The sequence below is a fragment of the Labrus bergylta genome, chromosome 2 (assembly GCF_963930695.1).
Source record: "Labrus bergylta chromosome 2, fLabBer1.1, whole genome shotgun sequence".
In the NCBI taxonomy this organism is placed as follows: Eukaryota; Metazoa; Chordata; class Actinopteri; order Labriformes; family Labridae; genus Labrus; species Labrus bergylta.
In genome coordinates this window covers 24,956,483-24,982,674 of record NC_089196.1, presented here as the reverse complement: position 1 = coordinate 24,982,674, position 26,192 = coordinate 24,956,483, and the positions used below count along the sequence as shown (strand labels likewise).

General features: G+C 39.7%; 1 protein-coding gene across 1 annotated transcript in view; it reads right to left on the bottom strand.

The window, feature by feature from the left end:
• oxct1a (3-oxoacid CoA transferase 1a) overlaps nt 1-26,192 on the bottom strand; it is a 47,975-nt gene that overhangs the window by 15,831 nt on the left and 5,952 nt on the right. Inside the window, exons 4-13 of the mRNA XM_020646466.3 lie at nt 23,443-23,578; nt 23,088-23,237; nt 22,384-22,490; nt 21,508-21,568; nt 8,811-8,918; nt 8,328-8,442; nt 7,100-7,194; nt 6,425-6,473; nt 5,394-5,466; nt 2,908-2,983 (exon numbers count right to left, since the gene is read on the bottom strand). Of these exons, the coding sequence (XP_020502122.1) occupies nt 2,908-2,983; nt 5,394-5,466; nt 6,425-6,473; nt 7,100-7,194; nt 8,328-8,442; nt 8,811-8,918; nt 21,508-21,568; nt 22,384-22,490; nt 23,088-23,237; nt 23,443-23,578 (970 nt within the window). The remainder of the gene's footprint in view (nt 1-2,907; nt 2,984-5,393; nt 5,467-6,424; nt 6,474-7,099; nt 7,195-8,327; nt 8,443-8,810; nt 8,919-21,507; nt 21,569-22,383; nt 22,491-23,087; nt 23,238-23,442; nt 23,579-26,192) is intronic.

Here is a 26,192-nt window from a genome sequence, read left to right as displayed (position 1 = left end):
ATGGAGCTCAAAATAGAAGCCTTGCGTATCTGTCGCGGAGGGCTCTGGACTGCCGGAGCTGAGACGCAGCGCAGCGGAGCCAGTGGAAGCACACACCTTGACTAAACTATCAGATCTGTGGCCACCATACAGTAGGATAGTGAATACAGTTGTTTTAAGGAGCCCCTTAACTTAAGATGTTATTATTCCTTATCATGTGCACTTCAGTCACAAACTGCATTTTAATAGTCAGTAGCTCAGGAGACTGCGGCACTTAAGCTGCTGTTACACTGAGCCTACAGGGGTTTGGGAATATAACACATGTAGCTCTTGTTTTCTCTGATTAAAGTCAACAACTTTTACACTGAATTCTCTTGTTGTAATTGACCAGATACATAGTTATTACTTCTGTAAACCTGAACGTATTTAGTGTCCCTGAATTTACCAGATCTGATTGACAAGGCAAGTGAAAACAAGAAGCAGAAACCCAATCATAAAAGTAAAATATGTCTTTCGAACTTATGAAAGGTTTATGTCTCTCCGGTCTTGAAATCTGAGCAGAGGAACATGTGGGAGGAAACATCAGCATCCGTATCTCCTGAGAACAGCTGGGTGCAAGACTTGTATGACGGCTTCATAAAGCTCCGACAGCAGCTTACGAATAAAATAGTGGACCAAATCCAAAATACAACGCTTTATTCTATTATCCCTTCTCCCAATATTGTTCTCCCTGATATTTCAGGCCGAGTGGAGATGTAAAAGCATTTCAAAGCCCTCAACTGGAAAATGTTCATCTGCACTTTGCATATTAAAAGCGTTCAAAAGCAACATAATCACGCTGAGAATGCTGCATGCCCTACGCCTACGTAACATTTCCAATTTCACGCTTCGTACCGATCTATAGATAGTGGATCATTTTCATTGTCAGAGAAGGTGGGACATGTGATTCTCTTCTTCCATCCTTTTATAAGAGAGGAACAATGAAGATGGAAGCGTAGGTAGGGGCAGAGGTACGTGTGCCTGTGCTGCTGGAAAATTCTGCTTTAAAACTGCCTAACACCTAAATGGCCAAATGAGATAAACCCCCCCCCCCTGCTAATGAATTATAAGCTCCAGTGCAGGTCTTAATGCACATAGCTACCTCAATCAAGCGCTGGTTAATTAGCAATCACCTCGACAAACAAGTGCAACTGGAAATGTAAAGAGAAAATGAATTACAGCTCACCATCACTTACAGTATTCCTGTGCACAATGCTAACTTACATAATGTGCAGACAATGTTAGATCAAGGTCTCTGTACAATCAACATCTTCAACACACACTTTGTATCCACTAGGCTGCATAGAAAAGAAGCGTCTAGAAGAAAATGCTTTTGCTGAATCAACCTAGACTGTGCACTGCAGTCATGCAGTCATGTGCCAGAGGCCATTCTGACCCAGCTCTGCCTTATTGTAGTCAGGCTCTTAATGGGTTCTTGACCTTAGTAATCGAAGAGGACGACTGTGTCAACTGTGGACTTAAGATAAATTGACCTGATCAAACATCTAGCCATGACGTTGGACACCCATTACACCGGGGGCTCACACACCTTGCTCCCCTTACAAGCATATCTGTGTGCTGAATGAATCTGCTTCAACAAAGACATGTCATATTTATGAAATGCCAAAATCGAAAATGTGTGAAATTATCAAGAGAATACAATTATATCTTACTGAGCAAAAGATAAATACTGTGGCAGAAGAGAAGACAACAAATATTTGTACCCTCAACAACCCCGTCATTCCAAATTCTCATTTCAACAAGTCAATATGCAGAAACTTGATTATGGTGAAGAAGACATTACACCAGTGATTCCCAAAGTCAGGCCGATGCCCCAAGGGGGGGGGGGGGGGGGGAGGGGGGGGGTGTTGGGGAGAGGACAGCACAGCAAAGTATTGTGAATTTTGTAAGAGGACTTCAAGTAAACATTAGGCTGACGATGAATCTGCACCAGACGTCATAACTTCTAAAACAAAGATTGGTAAATAAGACGAGTCATGTCTCGCCCTCTGCTTCTTCTGAACATGTGGGTGAAGAAGAGAACCACACGCCTCTCTTTTGTTCCCATCCTACCTAAAGCAGTCTTCATGGCTGCACCCCAGACTGGAGAAGAACCGTCATTGGAATTATTGCAGGACTGGAGGTAAAATCTTAAAAGGATATTTTGATCATAGAGCTGTTCATCCATTGAGAGTCAGGTTTGACTGTTGTTACATCTTAGAAATGTGCACGTTTCATGTTACATGATCACTCTTCATTGCTTCCTCTGTAAAAGATGCTTGTTCATTTTTTCAGTTGGCCGTCACACTGAAGTTGCTTTCTTTACCTTTTGCAGACAATGTTTGAGATACATTCTAAAAACATGGGAACTTGTAAGCAAAGCAGTGTATTAAGTGTATATCTACTGAAGATGTGACTTTGGTTATTAGATTGCAATAACTGAAAATGATTATTGGAGAGAATAAACAAAGCATTGGTCTTTAGTGAAGGGAAGCAGTTAGATGCAGTCATTTTTTTCTTCATCGACAAGTCTTCATTAAGTTCATCATTAAAAAAAAATCTGAGAAAATATTAGAAATATGAGTAATATGCAGGAACTGACACATTTAAAGTTTCAGACGTGATACAGTTAGCAGTCTGAACTCAAAGGACACACCATGTCCCAGTGTGTGTCCTTGATGACACACCATGTCCCAGTGCGTGTCCTTGATGACACAATATGCAAGTCAGTAAATACAGGTGAATCAATAAGAGAGCACAGGAAGCCTTCAGAGACGGCCTCTGCCTGGTACAGGTGATGTCATGTTATATACACAGCAGACAGAGCAGGACGCAAACATGTGAAAAACAGAAAACAGATGTGATGTGTGCCCGCAACGCTAAACTTACCGGGATCATCCAGTTGGCTAGATCTCCGTGTTTAGACACCTGCATGGCTCCAAGCATGGTCAGGTTAACGTGACCTCTGCAGAGAATGACACGACAGAGGAAGACAGCTGTCAACTTCAGAATCAGTTATACTTATGAACTCACCAGTCCACTGCACAGACGTTTTGAAAATAAAATAAAGAAACTTCAGACTTCTTTTTGAAGACAAACCAGAATCTGAATGTATCGCCTGGTTTAATTTTTAAGACTGAAGGATTTGTTCTTCATCATAATAACTTCCTCCCATAACGGCTATTTGCTTATTTATTCATTTGGCTAATGAGTCACTACCTAAGTAGCAGCTACTCTTCCTGGAGTCATCTCATACAAATATGAAAATCAAAATCCACACAAATGACATCATTAACTGTCCAGGGCAGAACCGAAGAAGTCAAAAAAGAGAAGTAATAAAAACACAGTAACAGGCAGAGTACAAAGCAAGAAGACAAAGATGAAGCGATTGTAAATCATGTACTGCTGGCTGTATATCAAATTGCCCCTCTGGGATAATAAAGACACCTTGAACCTTGAAAGGTTATATCACATCTGCCAACAATATAATATAATATATGTGCAATCAATAAAATACAGTGTTGGATAAATCTTATTATTATTATTGCATATACACTTAAAAATGACCAAGAGATTCTACATTAATGATCACATATTGATATTATGCAGCAATTGATAAGTTCAACAGAGTCTCTGTGCCATTAGAAATGTCTTCTTAAAAAAACTGTTTTACTGGTTAGACTGGTAATGTCTGATGGAAGAGCAGTCCACATCTTCATGCCTCTATACAGAACAGCACGTTGTCTTAGTGTGACATTAGTGAACTACTGCTATGATTGCAGGACCTCTCTTTGGTAGAAGACTAATAACAATGTTTTTTTTTCATCTGAACTATACAAATACAGATTGGATTGATCTGTTTATAAACTGTTGTTCCTCCTGAGTTAAGTTTTTTTTTTTTTTTCCTCAAATGCAATATGAATTTTGCAAGTCTCATCTCTAGCTGGTATGGTGATAAACTTCAGCCTCCACAAGAAATGTCTGCTGCATATCAATTTGCTTTTAGCAGAAGAAATCAATGTTCATTTCAACCCTAGTAATGTAATCACTCTATTAATGTGTCCAAAGAGAGAAGTTTCCTTCTGTTTCTACAAAACTTTTAGGTCAAAGTTACCAGAAAGAAAGCCAGAAGTGCCTCTGGAGCAGATAGAGTGATGATGAGGATGCTTGCCTCTGCATAGCTTTAAACAAGAATCTATGGCACTGCTTTCCTCAGTTAAACAATTAGCATCTTGGTTATGATTGTTTCTCTGGAAACACAGCAGGTGGGCGACACACACACACAAAAACTTTCTACTTCTACTTTGTTAGCAACTCTAGACTCTTAACATACATGCACACACGCACACACACACACACACACACACACACACACACACACACACACACACACACACACACACACACACACACACACACACACACACACACACACACACACACACACACACACACACACACACACACACACACACACACACACACACACACACACACACACACACACACACACACACACACACACACACACACACACACACACACACACACACACACACACACACACACACACACACACACACACACACACACACACACACAGCATGGTTCCATTTTGCCCCCGCCAGTGACTGGACAGCACTATTTATGAGCACTATTGGATTTCCTCTGGGTGGACAAACAGAACTGATGCTGCAGGGAGTGCGGGTGGGCAATCTCAGACAGCTGGTGAATCAATAAGAAGCAGGGACCTTGGGAGTATTGGCACGGCTGCAGTCTTGTTCTACTGGTGACAGTAGCTATGTGTTAATATCTAGTATTACAAATCATGAGTGTGTCCTGTGTTACAGTCCGGCTCAGTGGACATAGCTGGCTTACGGTGCAAGTGAAAAGCAACTGAATTAGGGGAAAATACAATGAGTTGAAGTCTGTTTGCTGACTTGTTTTATGGATAAGTGTGCCGGCCTGTCTTCTTCCTCAGTCTGCTGTTTTTGCACTTCCCTGCACCTACGAGGTGTGCATATAAGTACTGGTACATCCTTTTTCTTGTTTTATGGATAAGCCACACTAAGAAGTTTCTAGACATGATTTATGAAAATTATTTTAAGGGTTAATAAGCTTGGGGCCCTGTGTAGCCTAGCAGTAACATTGCACGCCCTGTAAAAAACACCATAGTCCATGAAGCCCTGGTTTCAACCTCCTACTCTCTCTCTACTGTCCTACCTAAAATTAAAGGTATAAAAGCCCCCTGCCCCCACAAAAAATAAATAAAAATTAAGTGTTAAAAGCTTTCTAAAACTAAACCCAGAAACATCAGGCATATCTACCTTATAATCAGATTACACGTTTTCAAAGCTCTTGTTTTCTAATCTTACCCTCGGATCATGGCAAACGACTCATCACTGGAGAAATAGGCAGCCCCAGGGAGCACAGTGACCGTCTCCTTCCCTGTAGAACACAGAGTTGGCACATTTTACTTATTTGGTGAAATACAATGACAAATGTTGAAACAGTTTACAAAAATGATTACCGGTAACTAAATTTGTCAAATGAACAGTGCATCAATGATATTGAATGTGCAATCATTTAGCGTTAATGAGTCTGAGGTGCTAAAGCTGTCATATGTCAACAGGTTAATCTCTTTAAACGGCGTCTTGAGACGTATGATCACTACAGCATTACTTCAGTCAGTGTTTAAAAAGCGTGTATTCAGCTACACTTCGTTATTAGTTTTACTGTAGAGACAGAAACATGTGATCATTTAAGTAAAGGGCACATTTCCCTTCAGATTGTGTTGAGTTTATAGTTTTGAATGGAATCACAACATTACTTCTGATTGTATAGTTGAAAAGCTCTGTATTGATGAAAATGCACTTCACAATGTTCTTTCTAACAATAATATATGTCCTCAGCTTGTCGACAAACCCCCCAATCATGTGCAAAGTCCATCCTCTCCTTCTTTTGCCTGCTCCACTTTTCAATAAATGTGTGCTCAAACAGGCTGATTGGAGATTTTCCCCTTCATGACATCACAAAGGGCAGTAACCACTCCCCCAGGTGGGTGACACTACCACAGCTAGGTGTTTGTTCTGCCATCTGAGTCTGACTTCTCACCGGAGACAAATGAGCATGGTGAAAGAAAGCCCAAGCCACCCAAACCCATCTAGAGGGGCGTGGCCAGACACAGCTCATTTGCATTTAAAGCTACAGACACAGAAACAGCCTGTTGTGAGCAGGGCTGAAATAGAGGGGTTTCTAGGCATTATAAAATAAAGGAGACGATTTTGAGCAAGAACATTCAAATACATGCTTTGTTGACCACTGAAACTTATTTAAACTGACTTAAACTTCAGTCAAAATAATGTTTACACAGCTTTAATTGTTTTACACAAATTTTAACACTCACCAGCATTAATCAGGTCTGCATCCACTGCTTCTTCAGTTGGGTACGGGCCCTGTGAAGGAAGGATGATTTTAAACAAGACTATGCACACAGCTGGTCAGTCACACACACACACATCAATGAGCTTGGCCAGTCAAGAGGTGGACAGACACAATCACATTTTTTTTTGATTAGATGAGACATTGATTTTCTCTGTGTTCAACAGAGGGAGCAATCCTGTTAGACAGACAGGAAAGGAGAGCGGAGAGCACAAGAGAGGAGGGAGCAGAATCTCTTTCACATTGGCAATAGTAATTAAATGAAACTTTGACAAATAATTCCTTAGCATAGAGGTCTATATTCTCCTGTCAACACAACTGATTGGCTAGTCGTTCCAAAGCAGCGGCATTTGTTGGAGTCCGAGCCTTCGAATAATGATGGTGAGAAAGAAAATAATGGAAGAGAATTTGTTACATAACACACCCAACACATTACAAATAATGGCCCTGACTGGGAATGCTACCACTCAAATGAACGACTATTCATCTTGCTTCCTGTGCACGGAGCAATTTAGTTTAAAAGCATTTACTGCTGCTTCAAAAAAACAACATGAAAACATGCTGCTTGTTAGCCTGTTTTGTTGAAATTCAAAGCACTGGAAGTTAAAAGGGAAAATCAAGCTCTGTGTAGACATCTTACCAGTCCCAAAATTCCATTTTCACTTTGAAGGTGTACAGTGATGTCTGGTTTCATAAAGTTGCTGGCCAGCATGGGGATACCGATACCAAGGTTGGCTGGTTGGTTCTTTGTTAAAGATGATCAGGACCACTTTTTTTTTTAATCAAGCATTCAATGAATCTCAGACATTAAGAAATGCAGAATACCACACACCAACACAAACCCTCCTATTCATGTTTGTTGCTGACTCATTGCAACTATGATGTTATGTAAATAAGCTGGGGGAAAAAACTGTCATCTGGACAAGACTCAACCCACAGCATTTTGAAATCTTAACATTTCCAAGGTACCACTTGTATCATACTGAATTACATATACCGGCACTAACTACAGATCCGTCTTATAAAACCTAAAGCAAAGGTAAACACAGTAAACACAGTAAAATATATATGTGAGATACTGATTCAAAAGGGATTATATGGATGATTTTCCTGTACAAAAAAATTATGCTAAAGCAAAAATAGGCTTCTTTTTTAAAAGAAAGAAAGCTAAGGAACAGCTTTCCATTTTTTTTGTTGCAGGCACCGAGTATTTAGGAGGTGTGAAAGGAAGTGAGGTTGTCAACATTTTCAGTACTTCAATACTTTTCAATAACACATGTTTTGGTTTTTTTACATTTATTTTAGGGCTTTTTATGCTTTTATTTTAGAGATAGGACAGTGGAAAGAGTCAGAAGCTGGGGAAAGAGAGTGGGGAACGTTATGCCAGAAAGGAGCCACAGGTCGGAGTCGAACCCAGACTTCAGCCTCTGTACACGGGGACTGTGCTCTAACCGCTAGGCCACCGGCGTCCCAATACCAAACGTTTTAAAAAGTTACAATCTCAGTTATTTTAATGATAGGCTGTATCCAAAAGTGCTGAACCTTAACAAAAACTACAGATTGTCAATCATATCTTTAAACATAACGCTGGCTTGAGCAAAAACAGGAAAGCACTTTCTGTACACAATTATGTTGGCAACGTTTTTGTATCGAAACACCACCAACGTATTTGTACAGTTTAGACAGTGTGCCTGAGTTTCCTTGCATTATTTAGTATTCAAAAAAAGAAACGACAAAAGATTGGGTGCCTCAGTATTGAAACAGGGATCCACATCATTGGATTTTGTCTAAAATGATATAACATTTTATACATCTGGTACCTTGACAACCCTAATAGGAAGCCTGCTTGAGTTTGTTGAAAAGGATACCGTACATCCCATCCTCAAACTCCAACGCAGCCCTGCGAATGATCCTTTCACGGACTATGTCTGAGTCCTTCTTCGGTTTGGGTTTATCTGCTTGGCTTTTCTTCACTGTGCGTTTCTGGAACAATACAGAGGTACACACAGACACATATGAATGGGAAACATGAGTATGTGTGTCTCTGAGCAGTGATTATAAGGTGAAACCTCAGCTACAATGGATAAGTCAGAAAGGGTTAACTCTTCATTGTTACAGGAGTCTTCTAAACAATTTAAATGTATGCATTTGTTGAATGAAACACTACTTCCAATGCAGTGACGAAAACCAGAAAAAAGGGAAGGATCCATGCAACATATTGAATAAAAGATTCTCATGTAATAAAATCATCAAGAATAAACAGAGAAAACAAATGCAGTTTGATTGCTTTCAATATTGATTTCTCCATCTGTGCAAAATCTGAAAGGCCTCAATTTTTATTTTTTTTTTACCTCAATCCTTTTCTCGAAGCTGGCTCCCTGGACGACCCTGTGGACGTAGATGCTGGGGATGTGGATGTCCTCTTCAGCAAAGGTCCCAACATCCACCACCTCCTCCACCTACACAGAAACACAGAGAGATAAGCTCCACGTTCAGGTGACAAATATCTCCAAACCCATGAGATTAAAGCTCAGATAAGTAAAACTGTGCGCTGATGGAACTGCACAACCAGGAAATAACCTCTGCCCACCCAGTGTGAAATTGTCCGATAAAGACCAGCACATTCATTTTGCTTATCTAAAGGCTCATCTTAGGATATACATTTTTTTAAGACATCGGGACATTCCTCAATCCAAAGAAATTCCTAAACTCCAAAGAAACACTTACCATTATTTTAAGACAAACAATAGACTTTTTAAAACCCTGTCTGATTCTACACTCTGAATGAACGTCCAACAGCAGGGAGGCTGACGCACAAGCACGTATTTGTTTTCCAAATATGGTCTCACAGTTTAAAAAAAAAAAAAAAAGTCTGCTTCTTTCACATGAAAGTGAGGGTAAATATTTGTGGGAGAAAGTGTTGCATTTATTTTTTATTTTAGCCACAGAGTGCAATGTAGGCCATGTGTGCAGCCAAAGCCAGCTTGGCTGTCGGTAAACACAAGAGGATCGTCTGACACAGCATGCACAGGGATCACAGCTTGATCCTGGGATCAAAGGCGGAGGAGAGAAGAAGGGGTGCATGGAGGATACATATTTGGCGCCGAGTGGACTTTGGTGAAACTGAAACAGAAAAGGTCAAACAAGGCTAATACTTTGGACTCCCCATTGTGGACAGCAATGTTTGGCTACTTTGTTTTATTCTTAGGTAATATCCGTAAGCTCTGCCTCAGGACTCTCATGCAAGGTTTACATTTCAGCTCAAGATCTCAGAGGGGCCGGCTTAAACACTGACCACTGACTTGGTCTAAATACTTCATCTAACTTTAACTTCCTTCCTCTGCTAGCAAATGAAAAAAGAAATGGGTCGTATCTTTGCTTTCTCTGGGAGTTTTGGGGCAATGTTTGTTTGGGTATAAACTAAAATCTGGGCTATGATTTACCCATGTCATGTAAGGTACTCTACTCTGGTAATATGACAGCAGGTACTGCATTAAGAGAGGCCGGTTGTTTGTTGAAAATCTTGTTAGCATGCCTGAAAAAAAAAAAATGGCTATCACGAGGAGATGGAATGGAAACAATGTCAAGAGAAATGGAAGAAATGGACAATGTTTACAGGAGAGTGAATTACTGAATAAGTCACAGTAACACGTTTTAGAGACGAGGCAGTCAAGAACCCTTCATGGTTTTATCTCTTTGACCGTTGTTTGGTTCTTTCGGGGTGTAAAGGAGAAAGGCACGGGTCTCAAAATAACACCAAATTCACGGCTCCCACACAGAGGTGCACCACCAATGTCGAGCAGCATATAGAGTTATATCTCTCTAACAAGACACAGATGGAGATGTCTATTGATTTAAGCGAAGCTGGGTATATATAACTGAGATAAGAATCCCAGAATGAACGCACCTGCACTCTCATCCTTAGGTGAACTGCTTGGAGAACACATTTTTTCCCACTTCCACTTGCTGTAAAGCGTGTGTTGACTCCATTTAATCTTTTAAGCCCTTTTCAGAGTGTTCAAGCTCCTCAAATTCACAAGTTAATTTCATATTTATGTTAGGCTTTGGTTCCTGCCGTTTTAAGTCAACCAAAGAATCGAGCTGAACTTTAAAAGGGATCTGCAGAAGGCTTTCTTTCAAGAAGTGACTTTCCTTTTTCAAACAGAAGAGGCTTCAAGAGGGAGGAGGTGCGGTTTCTTTCTTCTTGAAGATTCTTCAGAAGGGCACTTGAAGAGACATTAAATTAAAAAGGAGGGGAAAAAAAAAGAGAGCACACCAGAGTTATCGTTCTATCTCTCGGGGTCTTAAAGGGGGCTTAACCGTGACAGCATAATTCTCCTTTTTTTATGTTTCTGCTTCCCTCCTGTGCGGCTCAGAGAGTAACCTATTTATTCCATTTACATGAGGGGCAAGCAACCGTTCAGAACAAATTGAATTGAATCTCTCCTTATCTCCACTTCCTCCCTCAGCACTCAGCACTGACTGAGAGGAGTCAATGGCAGAGAGTGGATCCCGTCTTGGCGTTGTCATGGATACGCGGGCTTTGGTCTGCGGTGAGCAGGACTGTAAAGTGATTTAAGAATCTTTTTCTGGTTCTCCTGCAGTCAGGTTCTGGTGAATCTGTGATGCTCGCCAGCGGAAAAAAAAAAAAAAAAAAAAAACGAGGCCATGCACGATGAGTTTGGTAACGCGAGAGATTTGATACAGCAGTCCCACACATCCACCCACACTTTTCTCTGGGGGCTGCATGTGTCTTTTGTGAGAGTGATGATTTCCATAGACATCTTCATCAAGCAAGATGAGGCTCATCACATTATGAAACAGTAGCAGCAATGAAATACGAAGAGACTTAAGAGGAAAGAGTCACTGAAAATATGCAACAGGGCATGAAAAACAAGACTTCTAGTGTTTGAATTCGATTAACCGTATCAATTCCTAATTTTGTCTCTTCCCTCAGAGATGGGTTCCTCCATATCCGTTTGTTTGTCTCTCGCACACATGCAAACAAACCCTGTATTAAATTTTCAATTAGCCTTCCAAAGCTAAGTAACAGCACAATGACACGCTCATGCAATTTAAATGTGCTGTGTACATAAAAAAAAAAAAAAAAAAAGCCTCCGTTCCTTTCATCTGGGTGCTGTGTCCTGGCTGCACTGGCGCTCAGATGCAGTTCAGACAGGATGTTCAACGGACGGGGACGGATCAAGCATTAAAATAAAATGATAAAAACACACAAATGAACACACACACACACACACACACACACACACACACACACACACACACACACACACACACAAATGAGCAGGTGTGTGAAGCAGGCAAACAGGCACACGATGAGACACACACATTGATATTCCCGTATCTGTAGAACGATTTTCACATCAATGAAAGCTGAGCAAGGCATCTAGTGAGCTGGCACGAGGATAGAGGGAATCAAAGTGCCCTCAGGGGACACACGATGCTGTTTCTTTTCTTTTTTTTTTCTCGAGGGTTTGTACTTTTTTTTTTAAGGCTGTGAGCCTTGTCGAATCTTGTTAATCTCAAATTGATTGGACACAAACTACCACATTCCTGGAATAAACCACCAATGATATTGTTGCGTACAGTGCTTCCTCTGCAGTTATTATTAAACAGCAAAGGCTGAAAGTATGCCATTTTTTTCCCCCACTGATGTTTACTCAAGTCTAAATACAAAACAAACAGTGCCACAGTAAGAGTTTGAGCATATTTAAAAGTAGATGGAACAAAAAATGATGATCAGTAAATAGGAAAACACACCAATTCGCTGTCAGGTATTAATTCAGACACAGACACAGCCTGTTGGAACCAGAACTCAACGTTCTCTTAATAAAGAACCACACTGTAGCTGCCTGCACCCATATCAACCATGTGGCCTTTATCAGAATCAGCAAATCAGCAAAGAAAGTTGTGTGTTTGTGTTGTCATATTACACTCATATCATATTTCTGTAATTTCAAACTAAGTGTAAGTGAGCCAAAGGGTGGTACATTCTACTTTGTTCATTACCCCCTTAATGACTAAAACAATGGACTGAGAGGATGGAGAATATTGATTACATGCTATTAGTGTCTGTTATCATTCGATTTTTGAGGAATACCAAATATGTGCTGTGCACGTACCGGTAAATATTGTGGTTTCCGAAGTCTGTGCAAGTCCTCACCTCAGTGTTGAAATACCTGGATATTCTACCTTTTAGTACCCAAATAGACCCCAGATTACTGGTGCAAGACACTTTAGTTGCTCCCGCTGCTCCGTCAGCGGCGTATAAATGTGTATGAATGCGATTAGTTATTTCTGATGGTCACCTTACACCACATCAAACTAAAAAATCAAATAATAAAAAAGAGATATATAGATCGAACCAAGATGTGCATTGATCACTGATGCTAATTGACACCAGCAGCCCAAAATAAATCACCATCCAGTCTCCAGGTTGACAAAAAAGAAAGGGACAAGCCAAATATTTCTTCAAAGTAAAAAACCTTTTTTCAACATAAATAAAGTTTATCTTGTTGTTATTAATTGTAAAGTGGCGGTGATAAGTGCCAAATCATTAAGGAATTATCTGCTTGATCAGCAACTTTTCTTCTTCTTCTTCTTCTTCAAAGTCTTAAAAATGTCACTCTCATGCACAACCACGTATTACGCAACGGTCTACACACTCAATTGTGTATTAAAAGTTAACAGAATGGGAAGAAAAAAAAGACGATAAAATTAAAAGTTCTATACAAATTCAGAGTCTATACTCTTCGATTTCAATCTTGCATTTCAATTTTAGTCCGATTATTGAAGGACAGACTACAAAAAACACTGAGAAGCAACAGTCAGGAGAAAGATCGTGTGGCTACAGGCGACAGAGCATGAGGATGACAGTAACACCACACTCTCATTACCCTGTGTATTTATAGCCTCTCCATCTTCCTCCCAGTGTGTGTGTGTGTGTGTGTGTGTGTGTGTGTGTGTGTGTGTGTGTGTGTGTGTGTGTGTGTGTGTGTGTGTGTGTGTACTTGGCCATGGTGGCTACTTTCGAGGCTCAGCTCCGGCTTTATCCTCTAACCCAGAACACTCAAAACATGGACGATCCGTTTCCTCTCAGTGGAAGAATGCATCCACTATGACAGCCTTTATGGTATCCAGAATATGAGAGACAGCCACCCGGTGCAAAAACCCTGACAGCGTTACCGAAACTAAAAAAAATGTTTTTTTCAAATGACACATAGTACATACTGCACATAGCTCCACTCCAAGCATAATGTTTACATTTCAAAGAACACATAAGCCGCTATGCGATGTGCTTCAACATTCAGATGATTGCCAGTCTTCAAAGACCTTTGAACTTAATAGTCAGAGCATATAAAATGCAAAGTGGCTATTTAAAATATTCAGTTTGTGCATATGTTCAGCAAACCTGTCAGAGCTCCAATAACCTCTATAGTCTCTGTCTCTCTTTTTTCTACCACTTCTACAGCTGATTATTCAACCTATGCTCTGCACTCTGTCTCCATCTGTAAATGTCAGCCTTCCATATGAACTTAAATAAGACAACTTTAAGTGATGCACTGCTCCATTTTATAGATGGAACATGACAAAAAAAAAAAGACCCTGGGCAACTATCTTACACCACAGAAATATTAATGGGTCATTATTTCTCTCAACAAGCTCAAGAGTAGTAAAGTGAAATTTCTTTTAAAATCGTATTCTCTGGCTTACCGTACAAGATACGAGTTCATTCATGAGCTAACCTCGATATTAAGAGTGTTTCTTTCAAGGCTACTATACGTGAGTTTTAATAACAAGGCGTTTTATTCCTGAATGAATTGATTTGTAGTCTCAAGTTTAAATGACATTTTCAATGTCATCAGTGTTATTGTAACTCCACTTCTACTCAAAGTTGCATGAAAACAAACCTTCCCTGAAGTACACATCAAGGAAGGAGGGAAACCTTTTTTTTTTCCCCAAAGGCTCTGATGGCCACCTGGCCATTTGAAATACAGCAAATTGTTGTAGTGGTAGTCCTGCAATGACTGCAATTTGCACAGGAGCTGCCCAAGTGAACTATGTTTAAAAAATGTAGAAAGGAGCACTACCTGGAATAAAGAAAGAGTGCAGATTGGAGGTGCTCTTTGGATAGGGATGCAATCATTCATAGGGGAAAAAAAGCCATTTACTAACATAAAGCAAATACCCGCCAATCCACTACCGCGATCCACTGCGTCTTTTTTTTCCCTCAAGTGAACAATTATTTTGCTTTACATTTGCTAAGGCCTTTAAAGAACATACTAACATAGACAAAATGTAAATATGCACAACACCATCCCCACAGCTTGTATAACATACAGACAGAAACAAGGGCACTTGGACAATGCAGAGCTCCACCAACACTCTGTCAAGTGTTAATTGAAGGGCACACATGTACAGAATGTCTACAGCTTTAAGGATTATGTCACACTAAGGTTGTGCCTAGCTGATGGGTGTTCCTCTCAACTATAAATGTAGGATGTGTGTTTCCACCCCTGACTGTGTCAGTGCTCCTTCTGCCCTCTCCCATTCCAGGTTGTCTTATGAAAAGGGGCGGAGCCAGTTCATTTGATTTCATGCACCTGTGCACGCTGGGCCTGGGTTATTTAAAGCTTTTATTTATCTCTCTCTATCTCTCTATCACCTACTTGGTGTGTGTTTGCTTTCGCTCCACCACACCATACAATCATCATTGCAATCCCCACTGATTTACAGACAGCATGTTCCTTCATTACTCAAATGTTTTGCCTTGATTTAAGTTATTATTAAATCTATAAGTAAGTTATTGTTTAAATCTTTTTTTTAAAGTGTGTGGTCTCCCTCTTTGTCCGGAGCACAGAGTCTGTTTTTTTTAAATGTGCTTCTAAATTGGAGATATTTCACATAGTTAACATACATTTGTCAAAGGCAGAAAATATTTTAGTAGCATGTGTATGATGTGTTTGATCAAGGATTTCAACCAGAGGTCTTCTTCAGGTGATTTTATGTCTAACAAGTGTGCGGACATATCTTCCTCCTCAGTCTGCTGTTTTTGTAGCACTCTGTGTAAAACAACCTCTTTTTTCTAAATTCTTAGATCAATACAACATCTCCACACTGGAGTTTGTTATCAAAACACTTTTACTGGAAAGCTGTGTTCAAGAGGAAGACATTCCTAGTTGTTCATTTGTCTGATCTGCTTTTATTTAGACAAAGGTGTTTCAATCTACACTACATTATTGTTTGCCTGTAACTCAAATTTGCCACAAAATGTAACGGCTTCCTTCCTTCACATCTTAAGCACAGAAAAGCTATTCATTAAACTCTTCAGGCTGGTTAAATGATGTGGAAAATGAGAGGATTTATAATGATTTGCCAACAGTAGCTTGAGTAATGGAGTTAGTCAGGGGGCAAAAGTCATGATCAAGGCAAGAAAACTCAACAAGGCATGATAAGTGCTGTAAAATAGCAGGAAACAACGGATTAATTCAAATTTTAAAAAATTGTGACATTATTAACACAACGTTGTGTACCATTGTGTACCATGGAAAGGCTCACTGGGGTATTATAATACAATTCCATGGCCAAACATTGAATACTTAAACCTTCACCTTGCTAAAGTTCTCATTTCATGGCTTAAACTGACACTTCAGTAGGTTTTTGTTGCCATTTTGCTTTCAACACATATTAAGTTAAAGGCTGAGTCTGAATCCCTTCATGACAGGTCATTTACGTTTATATCCAATTAGGCTCCTAGCCTGTTTAAAAGGACAAATCACAGTCACACATACATTCATTCAACTCATACATGCATGACTGCCTGTTTCATTGTGCATACAAACACCCACACGTCTACACAGCCCTGCCACGGTGAGAGAATACAGTTGAGTTATTTACTGTGACTGATGGTCGAACAACAGCAGAACCCACTACTTCGATTTAGTCTCTGGTGCATTGTATCCCACAATGCACTGGGGCCTTTCACTGTACCTGCGATAAGGGCATAACTGGTCCAGCTGGACACTGTGGAACATTCAACAATTGAACAGCAGGGTTTGGTTGCCCAGCAACCACGGCAGAAGCTGGTGATGATCTGGTCATTCTCAAAGTGCTTTGTGTAATCTCGTTCTCCGACACCCGTCCTGCCTCTTGTAGTTCAAATTCAGTTTGAATAAAAAAGTAGATAAACGCTTCAAAATAAGAACAGGGACTACAATGTCAGTGATCACTGCCCCGAGGCAATGAAGCAGCTATAGCTATCTTCAAAGTTGACTCTCTTAACAATGGCACATGGGGGGGAAAAAAGGGGGCTTAGCATGATTATAAAAGAGGAAAGGAAAAAAAACATTCTGTACAGTGATAACTGCAGGGTTACTCATACACTACTGGGACATGATTTGAATTTGCTTCCCAGAATTTCCATTAATGTGTGACAGACGTGTAGTCACCGGGTTACATATCTACACATCTGTCAGCCCCTAAGGACTGTGCAGCATCACACACACCCACTCAGACAGACACACACACACACACCCCCACTCACTCAGACACACACAGACACACACACACACACACACACACACACACACACACAGACACATACAGACACATAGAGCCAAGGGGGATGCAGTTGCTCAGAATTCCAACTAAATGGATGTTTTCTTACATGACATAGATTTAAGGATGAAATACTATATAATAATATAAATATTATATGAAATATTAATATTATATTATATAATAATATAATATAAATATTATATGAAATATTTATACATTATTAATCTGAAAATCATGCAGATTTACCTAAATACTTAGAGAACTGGAACTGCCTCATTCTGCAAGTTAACAGTTCAAGCACAGGTAATTCAAACAGCCATTAGTAAGGCGTGGGTTGGCTAAACAAAATTGTATTCAAGAGGCTAATGAGCACCAGCTTCTGCAGCGTGTCAAGGGGAAGCTCATCAGAATTTGAGAAAATCATTAAGAAACACTTCATTGTTTTAATGAATTAATAAAATAATAACCCATATTGTAATGATTCATACCTTTTTTTTAAACAGATTTGTGGGTTTACATGACCCTAAGGGGGACTTCATATCACACACACTAGCCTGAGCTGCCAAGCTGAATGGTCAGTGAAATGAATAGCTTAAAAAAAAACACCACCAGACCCCATCTGTTCCTCAACCAGTGCACGAAGACAGCAGGGTTAATATTGACAGAACATCCGCAGATTTATGACTGAGCATGCACTGACTCCTAAAGATACATTTATTATCAGAGGGAGGGGGGTAATTGCGTCAGTGTCAGCGATAAAAGCTTCTTAATGGGTTTTCTAATACGGGGCCTATCACTTTATTGACACTAGTAAGTAGGCTTGTCTTAGATAATGTTCATGCGTTACCCGCACACCATAAAAAAAGGCACCATAAAAAAAAAAAAATGGGAAGACACAATGTGACAAATTGTCGGATAGGACGATAAAGCAAAGTGATCTATCAGCGAGAACAGGATCACAGGTACTAAAACACAGCCAATGAATGTGATTCCAAATAAACGTGGGAAATAAATATTTGTTTTTAAAAGAGATATATAAAGAGATTATATATTCTGCCTTAGGACACATGTTTCTTGGAAAGACAAGTTCTCTTCTCAGTTTTTTCGTTGCTGTAGTAACTCAAAGAAGCACTAAGGATTGTGGAAGTCAGTTTTTTTTTTTAAATATTATCAATTCCAATTCAATGTCTGAAAATCTGGTCTGAAATTAGCCAACTTGTGAGACTGCAGCCCAGTTTACAATGAAATCCCTGACAGCATGACACATTTCTCTGATGTGCGGTTGACACGTGTCTGAAAGGTAATATTTGTTATAAGAACATGACATGAAAAAGGACTAAAATGCAAAATGTTCACAGAGCAGGGGGAACCTGGCACTGTTGTTTGACACAGTCTGGTTCTGGTCCTGACAGGGAACATAAATGACATGATTCACGTCAGGCTGTTGAATGAGTTTTGAGTGAGGTTAATTACTTAGGATGTGACGTTCATTTTTTAAAAATAAATAGGCTTTTCTAATAACATTTCTTAAGGCTAAATATTTGTGTAGAGTGTAATTAAAAAAAGGCTGAATACACCGAGGCCTTGTTTGTAAATTCAAGTCAAGCAATTATTTTGAATCCTTGAGAGTTTGCAGAGTCTGTTTGTGTACATCACTCCTCTAATCCCTTGTTAATTGAAGTGTGTGCGTTGTGTGCTAGCAGCTATGGGGGATCTTCACCATGCTGCCAACTCATGCCATCTCTTCTTCCTCCACTCGTTCTAATCATTCCAGCTGATCTTAACTCAGGGATGTGATGGGGGAAGAGATGAAAAAAGTAGGAAAATACCCCTACATATGTACAGCACAGATGTACAAAAAAAAAAAAACAAGAGAAATCTTTCAACGTTAAAATGACTGTACCAACAAGTGAAGTATGTTTAAAATGTGCCTTTATCTTCATCAACTACCTGTTGGTCAATGCCTCAAAAAGTTCAATATTTTCTATTGGCACCATCAGGTAAGAAGGGATCTGGATGTCTCTTCCGAAAAAAACGGAAACAAACCAAACATTTATTTTCCTGCGTTCTGATGAATTTCTGCATCGATTTTATGGCCTTTTAATGAAATTGTGATTTTGTCATATGTCGTCTTTTGTGTCTTTCAAAATCTCTTTTATTTGTTCTGTTCAACAGGCACATTTTCGGGAGCGCCGATAGCCTCGTGGTTATGTCGCGCGCCCCACGTACAGAGACTATAGTCCTCGTCGCAGCGGCTGTGAAACTTTGCTGCATGTCGGCGCCTACTCTCTCCTTCCAACATTTCCTGACTCTCCAAGACTTTAAAAGGTTCTTCTTTTTTTCCTCTGTCATGATGCTTTTCATGTCTTGTGTGAATCACTTTGAATTGCCTTGTTGTAGAAATGTGCTATATAAATAAACTCGCCTTGCTTTGCCTTCTTGTGTTTGTGCACTGTTTTAGCCCTGCAGAATATCTGTAGCTGTAGCTTTATACAAGTAGAGATCATGAAAGAGTGCAGAATAACAATGGCAGTAACAGCAGCACACCCCGGTACAGTCTTTGGGTGGGAAACGCTGTCATGGATAATTAAAGTCTTCTGGGTCAACTTTCAGGTCAGAAAATCTGGAATTCCAGGTAAATCCCAAAGAATCACATCGCAGTTAAGTGTATGCAAGCAAAATTGCCAGAAAAACAAACACAAAAAAAACAAAAAAAAAAAACAGGGAAATCAAAAGCACTTCTGTTCCACAGTCCAAATTCAGCCTTGTTCCCTCAATCAGTTACCTTTTGTTTTATTCTCTCCACTCACCATTAAAAAACACCCTGAGCAGAACATGAAGAGTGCACAAAAGTTGAAGCAGACAGTTGAAGACACAATCCAACAAACGATGCATCTCATAAAGTATTTCTTTGCAAAGCAGCATTGTTATTCATGTCACTACAGTCAACGTCACAACACCAGCAGACTTCACACGCACACAAGCGTTTGGAGGCATCTCTGACGTCAGAGCGACTAGTCTCATTATCCCTGAAGAATATCTACAATAGTCATCACCGGTTTAGAGTTTGATTGATGTCGAACATGCATTAAGCAAAATGACTGTGTTTGTTCTATCTAGGTGTGCAGACTGCTGCTGCCTAAAAACTCATCAATACCTCCGTTATGTACCACCATAAAACAAGTTTTAGTGATCAGCCGACCATGATGCCTCCACACACAATCTCTGGTGGGGAAATTCACTCTCCCAATTTAGTTCCAGACATTTCTAATCAACAGGCGACTACATCTTTAGGTCCAGCAACTGTGGGATAATTGAAAATGTGCTTTGTAGAACGCCATTAGATTTATGAGGGACTATTTTGCTACTGATTTATTTTCAGAAGGCGCCTGTGTTTTATGGTGTTCACACACGCAGTTTTTCTCCCTTCTGCTCTCTGAATCAAACAGTGTCTATATGAGAGGTGTGAAGAAGTTGTTTGTGAGTTGGAGAGATGGAGAGGGAGAGAGAGAGACACACATACGAGTACAAATAAACATAAGGAGGATAAAGGCGATCACATTTTAGGACTGACAAATGCTGGACAGGGGGGGTAACCAGACAGGTAGAATGACACAGGCGGACCAAGGACATAGTTAGAGCATGTTTGACCCAGACAGGTAGAAGTAAAGATCATTTAACTCTGAATCTGCACATTATAGTGGAGGTTTTCACTCTTAGTCCTTTCAGCCCTCGACCAAAAAAAAAAGTCTTTCAACTGTTAAGATTCTTGTTTGCAATTTCTGCTTCTGACCTTGAGTGTTAATAAAATGAACTTCCTCTCGTTTTCTAGCTCGTCATCGCAAGGTAATTACATACTCCAGCATCTACCAGACATTGCGACTTTGTTTTTATGCTTAACGCCTACAGGATGCTTTTGAGTGGTTTCGATAAAAAACGGTTTGTTTTTATTCCTCTTATTTTCTTCATTTATAACAGTTAACATAATTTAGGGTTAGGATTGGCAAACTGAAAGGCGTCCACAACGGCTGTGTGGGGGTGAATTAAAACCGCCTTCTTTCTCTGGTCAAAACGAATGCAGACAATCCCACACCGGAATCAAAACTTAAAAGGAGGACTGCTGCATTGTTGTGTGAAGCTAGTATTTCAACAATGCATGTTTCCTTAATGTTACATTATATAGTAAGGTCATTTTATGATTTAGTTCAGTAGATATCTTACAGATTTGACCATTAAGAACAACACAAAAACATGTAATTTTGCTCTGACACATCAGCACTTAAATGTGCATAAGAGTGCTCTTGAGTGTTCTCAAGTTTTGTTCTAAACTAAACAAATCTCAGGTAAGAAAACTTGGTTAAGTGGTGATTGTCAGGATCTTCTTAAAAACTGCACAAGTCATCTTTAAGAACACATTTCTTCTTCAGAACAGTTAGTGATTTAGACTGTGAGTTTGAAGATGCATACCTCAACTATTGTGGTTTTGGCTGCCTTGCACATAGGTTGGTTAAAGTTCCTGGCTGTTTTCCTGAAAGAAAAATTGAAAAAAGTTAGTGGTTTTTAAACAAATTTAAGGTAACAACAAAAAAATACACAAAGATACGCAGGAAGTTTCAGGAACTCTCAGCGTCATCTCTTATATGTGCTGTCAACAGTTAACTTGGAGACACTGCCCTCTTGTGGACAAAGATTTTACTACATCTAATAATTTTAATCACACAACTGTTACTCAACTGACGACCTTTACCTTATTTAAGGTTATCTGTAAATATTCAGGATAACCACAAACCAGTTTAATATTGTTATAATAATATCACCTTATTGTGATTTCTCTGAGTTTGTGCAGCTTCCTTGGACATTGTTGAACTGCAATTACATTAGACCTTTTTTCCTAAGTGTGCTGTCTGAATGATTCATCATATGGAGGCTTGTGTCAGTACAACAGTTTGTTTTAAACTCAGAAAAACAACAACAACAACTGCGTCATTAATACAAATTGAACATCTGCTGATAAAAATAGTTCATACAGTTCATTCCCAAAGATTCAATCACAATTAAAGTCAAGGTCAATCAAAGACAAATGCTGGAAAATAAATCAGTTTACGCTTCTTAAACTCCTGTTTCAATATTTTCACATGACACGGGGCTGCTCGTGATCTGACTGTTGTGCAAACACAACAAAGGTGATTCAAATCGAGTCTGACATGCTTTAAGGCAGGGAGAAGCTGATTCTTTACAAGATAAATACTGGCACCAACATCATACAGCAGGCCTGGACTAATGATGTGGGGTCTGTTCACATTCCTGTTTAGTGAGTTAGCTCTTGCTCATTTCATCAGTTACCTGAAAACAATGTTTCCAGCCCTGTCAGCTTTCCATGCTTTGATTAGGGCAAAGTCTCCAGTGATGGCCTTTTCCATGATGTAGTGCCTGCCATTGAACTCCTGCACCTGTACAAAATGAAAACACAATCCAAGGAGTGAGGTACACTGAATGCATGGACCTGTTTTAAAGCATATTGCGACATGGCACATATACCTATGGTTCAGGACTGGATTAGAATTTGATAAACGTCCATGCATTACGCCACATGTTTCATCTGTGAAAAGCATTTTTTAACCTGCATATAAAGAAAGATTTCTTCTTCCTGCTCCTGTTTGCTCATGAACAGTGTTTCAGTATTATGAAAAAATATTTTTGTTGTTGTGTATTATTGTGTTGAAACCATACACTGAAATGAGCAAATAAATCAAATATGAAATGAAATGATTTGCGCCACCTACAACACTAAAATCAAACCAGTCCAACAAGTCTTTTTCTTATGGAGAACATTGAAGGCTTTCCAAAGACATGAGATCTTTTACTGTGCTTCTCTCTGCAGTGGCCTGTCCGCTTTCAAGTGTACTCTTAAAAGCGGACCACTCGAGACAACGTCTGTGCCCTGCACTGAAGTTTGATCACAGCTTGAAAGCCAACAAAACAAACTCTTGGCACATCTGCAGTCATCTCAAGCTTGACAGCCACAACAGGTATCACAGCACTCTCACCGGTCTCTTCTCGCTAGCAATGGCAATGGTGCCATCTTTGTTGTACTTAATAGGAGAGCCTCCCTCTTGGATTAGTGTGCCATAGCCGGTGGCTGTGAAGAAGGCTGGAATCCCAGCACCCCCTGCCCTGATCCTCTCTGCTAGAGTACCCTGTGGGGGAGAAGGTGACGGATTAACAAGTAGTACTCAGATCAATGTCATTTGCATGTATTTGTTAATGTCATGCTTACAATAGAGAAATCAAGACACCATGGCTGGTTTGAGCTTGGTTTTTCTGATGTGTATTTTCAGGTTTCTCGTTCTTACTTGTGTAGAACGATTATGCGTTAACTGCTCCGTGTGTTTTCTGACCAACCTGCGGCGTCAGCTCAACTTCCAGCTCTCCTGTCAGATACTGTCGCTCAAACTCCGCGTTCTCCCCGACGTACGAAGAGATCATCCTCTTGATCTGCTTAGTCTGGAGCAGCAGACCCAGGCCAAAGTTATCCACCCTGAAGTGAACATACACACACAGCATTAACGACTTTAAACAGATCAATGAGGTTATGATATACTGAACTAACAGTAAGCCGTGTTAATATAGTATGAAGGTTAATTATTAGTCCATGTTATGCAGGTTCTGCTGTTCACTCATTCCCTCCATGTTGCATATTAAAGCTTGAGCAATTGTTTTTGAGCTTACTTGTCTGTGCTGCTGCAACGCCCGAACTTCCCCTCTGGGGATCAATAAAGTATTATCCTATCCTATCCTTGTTACTAGGAACAATGGGGGGGGGGGGTTTAGTGTTTAGATGTTATCAGAATCAAACTACCGGATGTCAAAAGGGACTGGACTACAAACTCTCTTACAGTAAGTCAATTTTTTGATGTTTCATATTTGGTCAGTTGTAGAAATGTGTCATCAATCGGACATTTAAATATGTTTTCTGTTCATCTGTGCCAAAAATAAACCAATACGTCAGGTCAACTTTTTCTCTGTCGTCATTTCAACAGAATAGACGTACACAGTGAAATGACATGTTGTTCCATTGGACTGGGATGATATGTAAGAAGTGGAATATTACAAACATTTTTGGTAGAACTCCAGATAAAGACGGGGTGAAAAATTCAGCCGTTTGCGTTCACACATGCAGCTCACCCCAAAATTTTCGGGAAGTTTTCAGGAGTTTTGTGAAACTCCTGAAAACTTTGAGTGTGAAAGCAATAGGTAATGTGTAAAGCGAGAGAAACAGTCGCAAAGGTTGTGTAAAACAGAGGACATTTAATTTAAACAGACCAGCATCTTTGTGTGATCTACAAACACCTATAAGCTGCTAGTGACTGTACACAGTATACATAAGGCAAATACTGCCGTAAATATACATTAAACAGACAATGAAAAAGTTCTTAGGCTAGGATTCAACATAACTCACTTCCCTGTAAAACTCTTGGATGTTTCCCTAATCAATGCACTTCTGTTCAATTGTATTTATGAGGGTTTTATGACATGACAGCAAATAACACGAAGATACCAAAGCATTAACACAAACGTACAACCATAATAAACAGAAAACAAAAAGTAAGAAACAATTACAAATGATTTTAAAAAGGGCTTTAAGAGTAAGACAAGCTGTGGAATTAAATACCGTCAATGTCCTAACATAGAGGCCATCAGCGCCTCTGTCACACACACACTCTGTCACACACACACACACACACAAACACTCGCAGTCAGGGTGCTAGCTAACAATTTGTAACAGCTCACATTCAGTGACATTCCCATTATGGGGTTATTCAAGGTTATAACTCGGCTGAACAGAGTGACATTTTTTCAGCTTTTTGTCTCGGGATAATTCAAAGGCTAATAAAAGTTAAATGACTGCAAGGTGTCGTCAGATGATAAATTGCAGACACTGTTTCATCTCGCTCTTTAGTGTTAGTTACACATTCTCCACCTGATACTATTGGATGTCACATATTAAGATTTGGAAGCTCAAACTTGGACAAACCCTTTTCTTTTAACTTTCTGTGACTACATTAAGTTATTGTGTGACTACACGGGGACAAAGAATCATAAAATGAGCCTGCAGCTATGAGAGGAATGACTGTGTGGTGTGATGCTCGTCACTTATTAACCAATAAAGTCATCATAAAATGTATAACACCTATAAAACTGTTTTAAAGGAGGTACTGTGATGTGATACGAGTTAACATATTTCCCTCCATTGCTTGTTATGAACTTTCTTCTGTGTATTTAATGAAGTTAATGCCAATGAAACACCTTACAGCATTTTTAAATGTTTATTTTATGTTACTCTCAAATCATTTATTCCAGAAAAGAGTCTCTCTAGTCTCTACCAAATGCTCCGTCTCTCACTCTCTCGTGAAAATCAGAGCCAAGAGGACAAGCGGAAAGGGAAGATCTGCAAAGAGTGGTCTCTCTTTGTTTAGTACTCCACTCTAACCTCAAGTCAGCTGACAAGATATCTAGGCCATGTGGACTCAGAATACTAAAAACAGATGACTGATGCGGCACCCTGTCACTCCCACACTAACATTTAGTGATCTCTTGTGTGTGTAACTTCAGTGAGTCTTCTGTGTTTGTTAGAGGACTAAAGTCTTCTCAAGCATTGGACTTTTTTTTTTTATCAGGTAATGAATATTTATATTCAATGAATATTCATTTTTGACTTTTCACTTTAAGTTGATCAGATTTTTTTGGTTTGACCTTTCTGAAGCAGCTTATTTCATAAAACATATAAGTGCTGCAGGGAGTGCAGTTTGGTCACAGCTCTTCCTGCGTTCAGCTGAATCCCTCTCAGCTCATGTTACAGGGAATAAAGAGCTCAGTGTGTCTCTGTGTCCTACAAAGTGAAATAGCAGAATCTCTGTACACTGTTTAATGTCCTGTAAGGATTCAAACTTCTCTGCCTGATATCATTTTTCAGCATTAGAGGAACAAACATTACTTCAGATACTGGAATTCAAATGATAGCCATTTATAAACTTTTTCTTCCTGTACGGTTCGTGTAAATACACCTGCACGTTACTCGTCTTCTGAGAATGAACACGAACTGTACTACTTGTTTAGCAGGTTTCACTGAGGAGGACTGCCAGGAAGCTTAA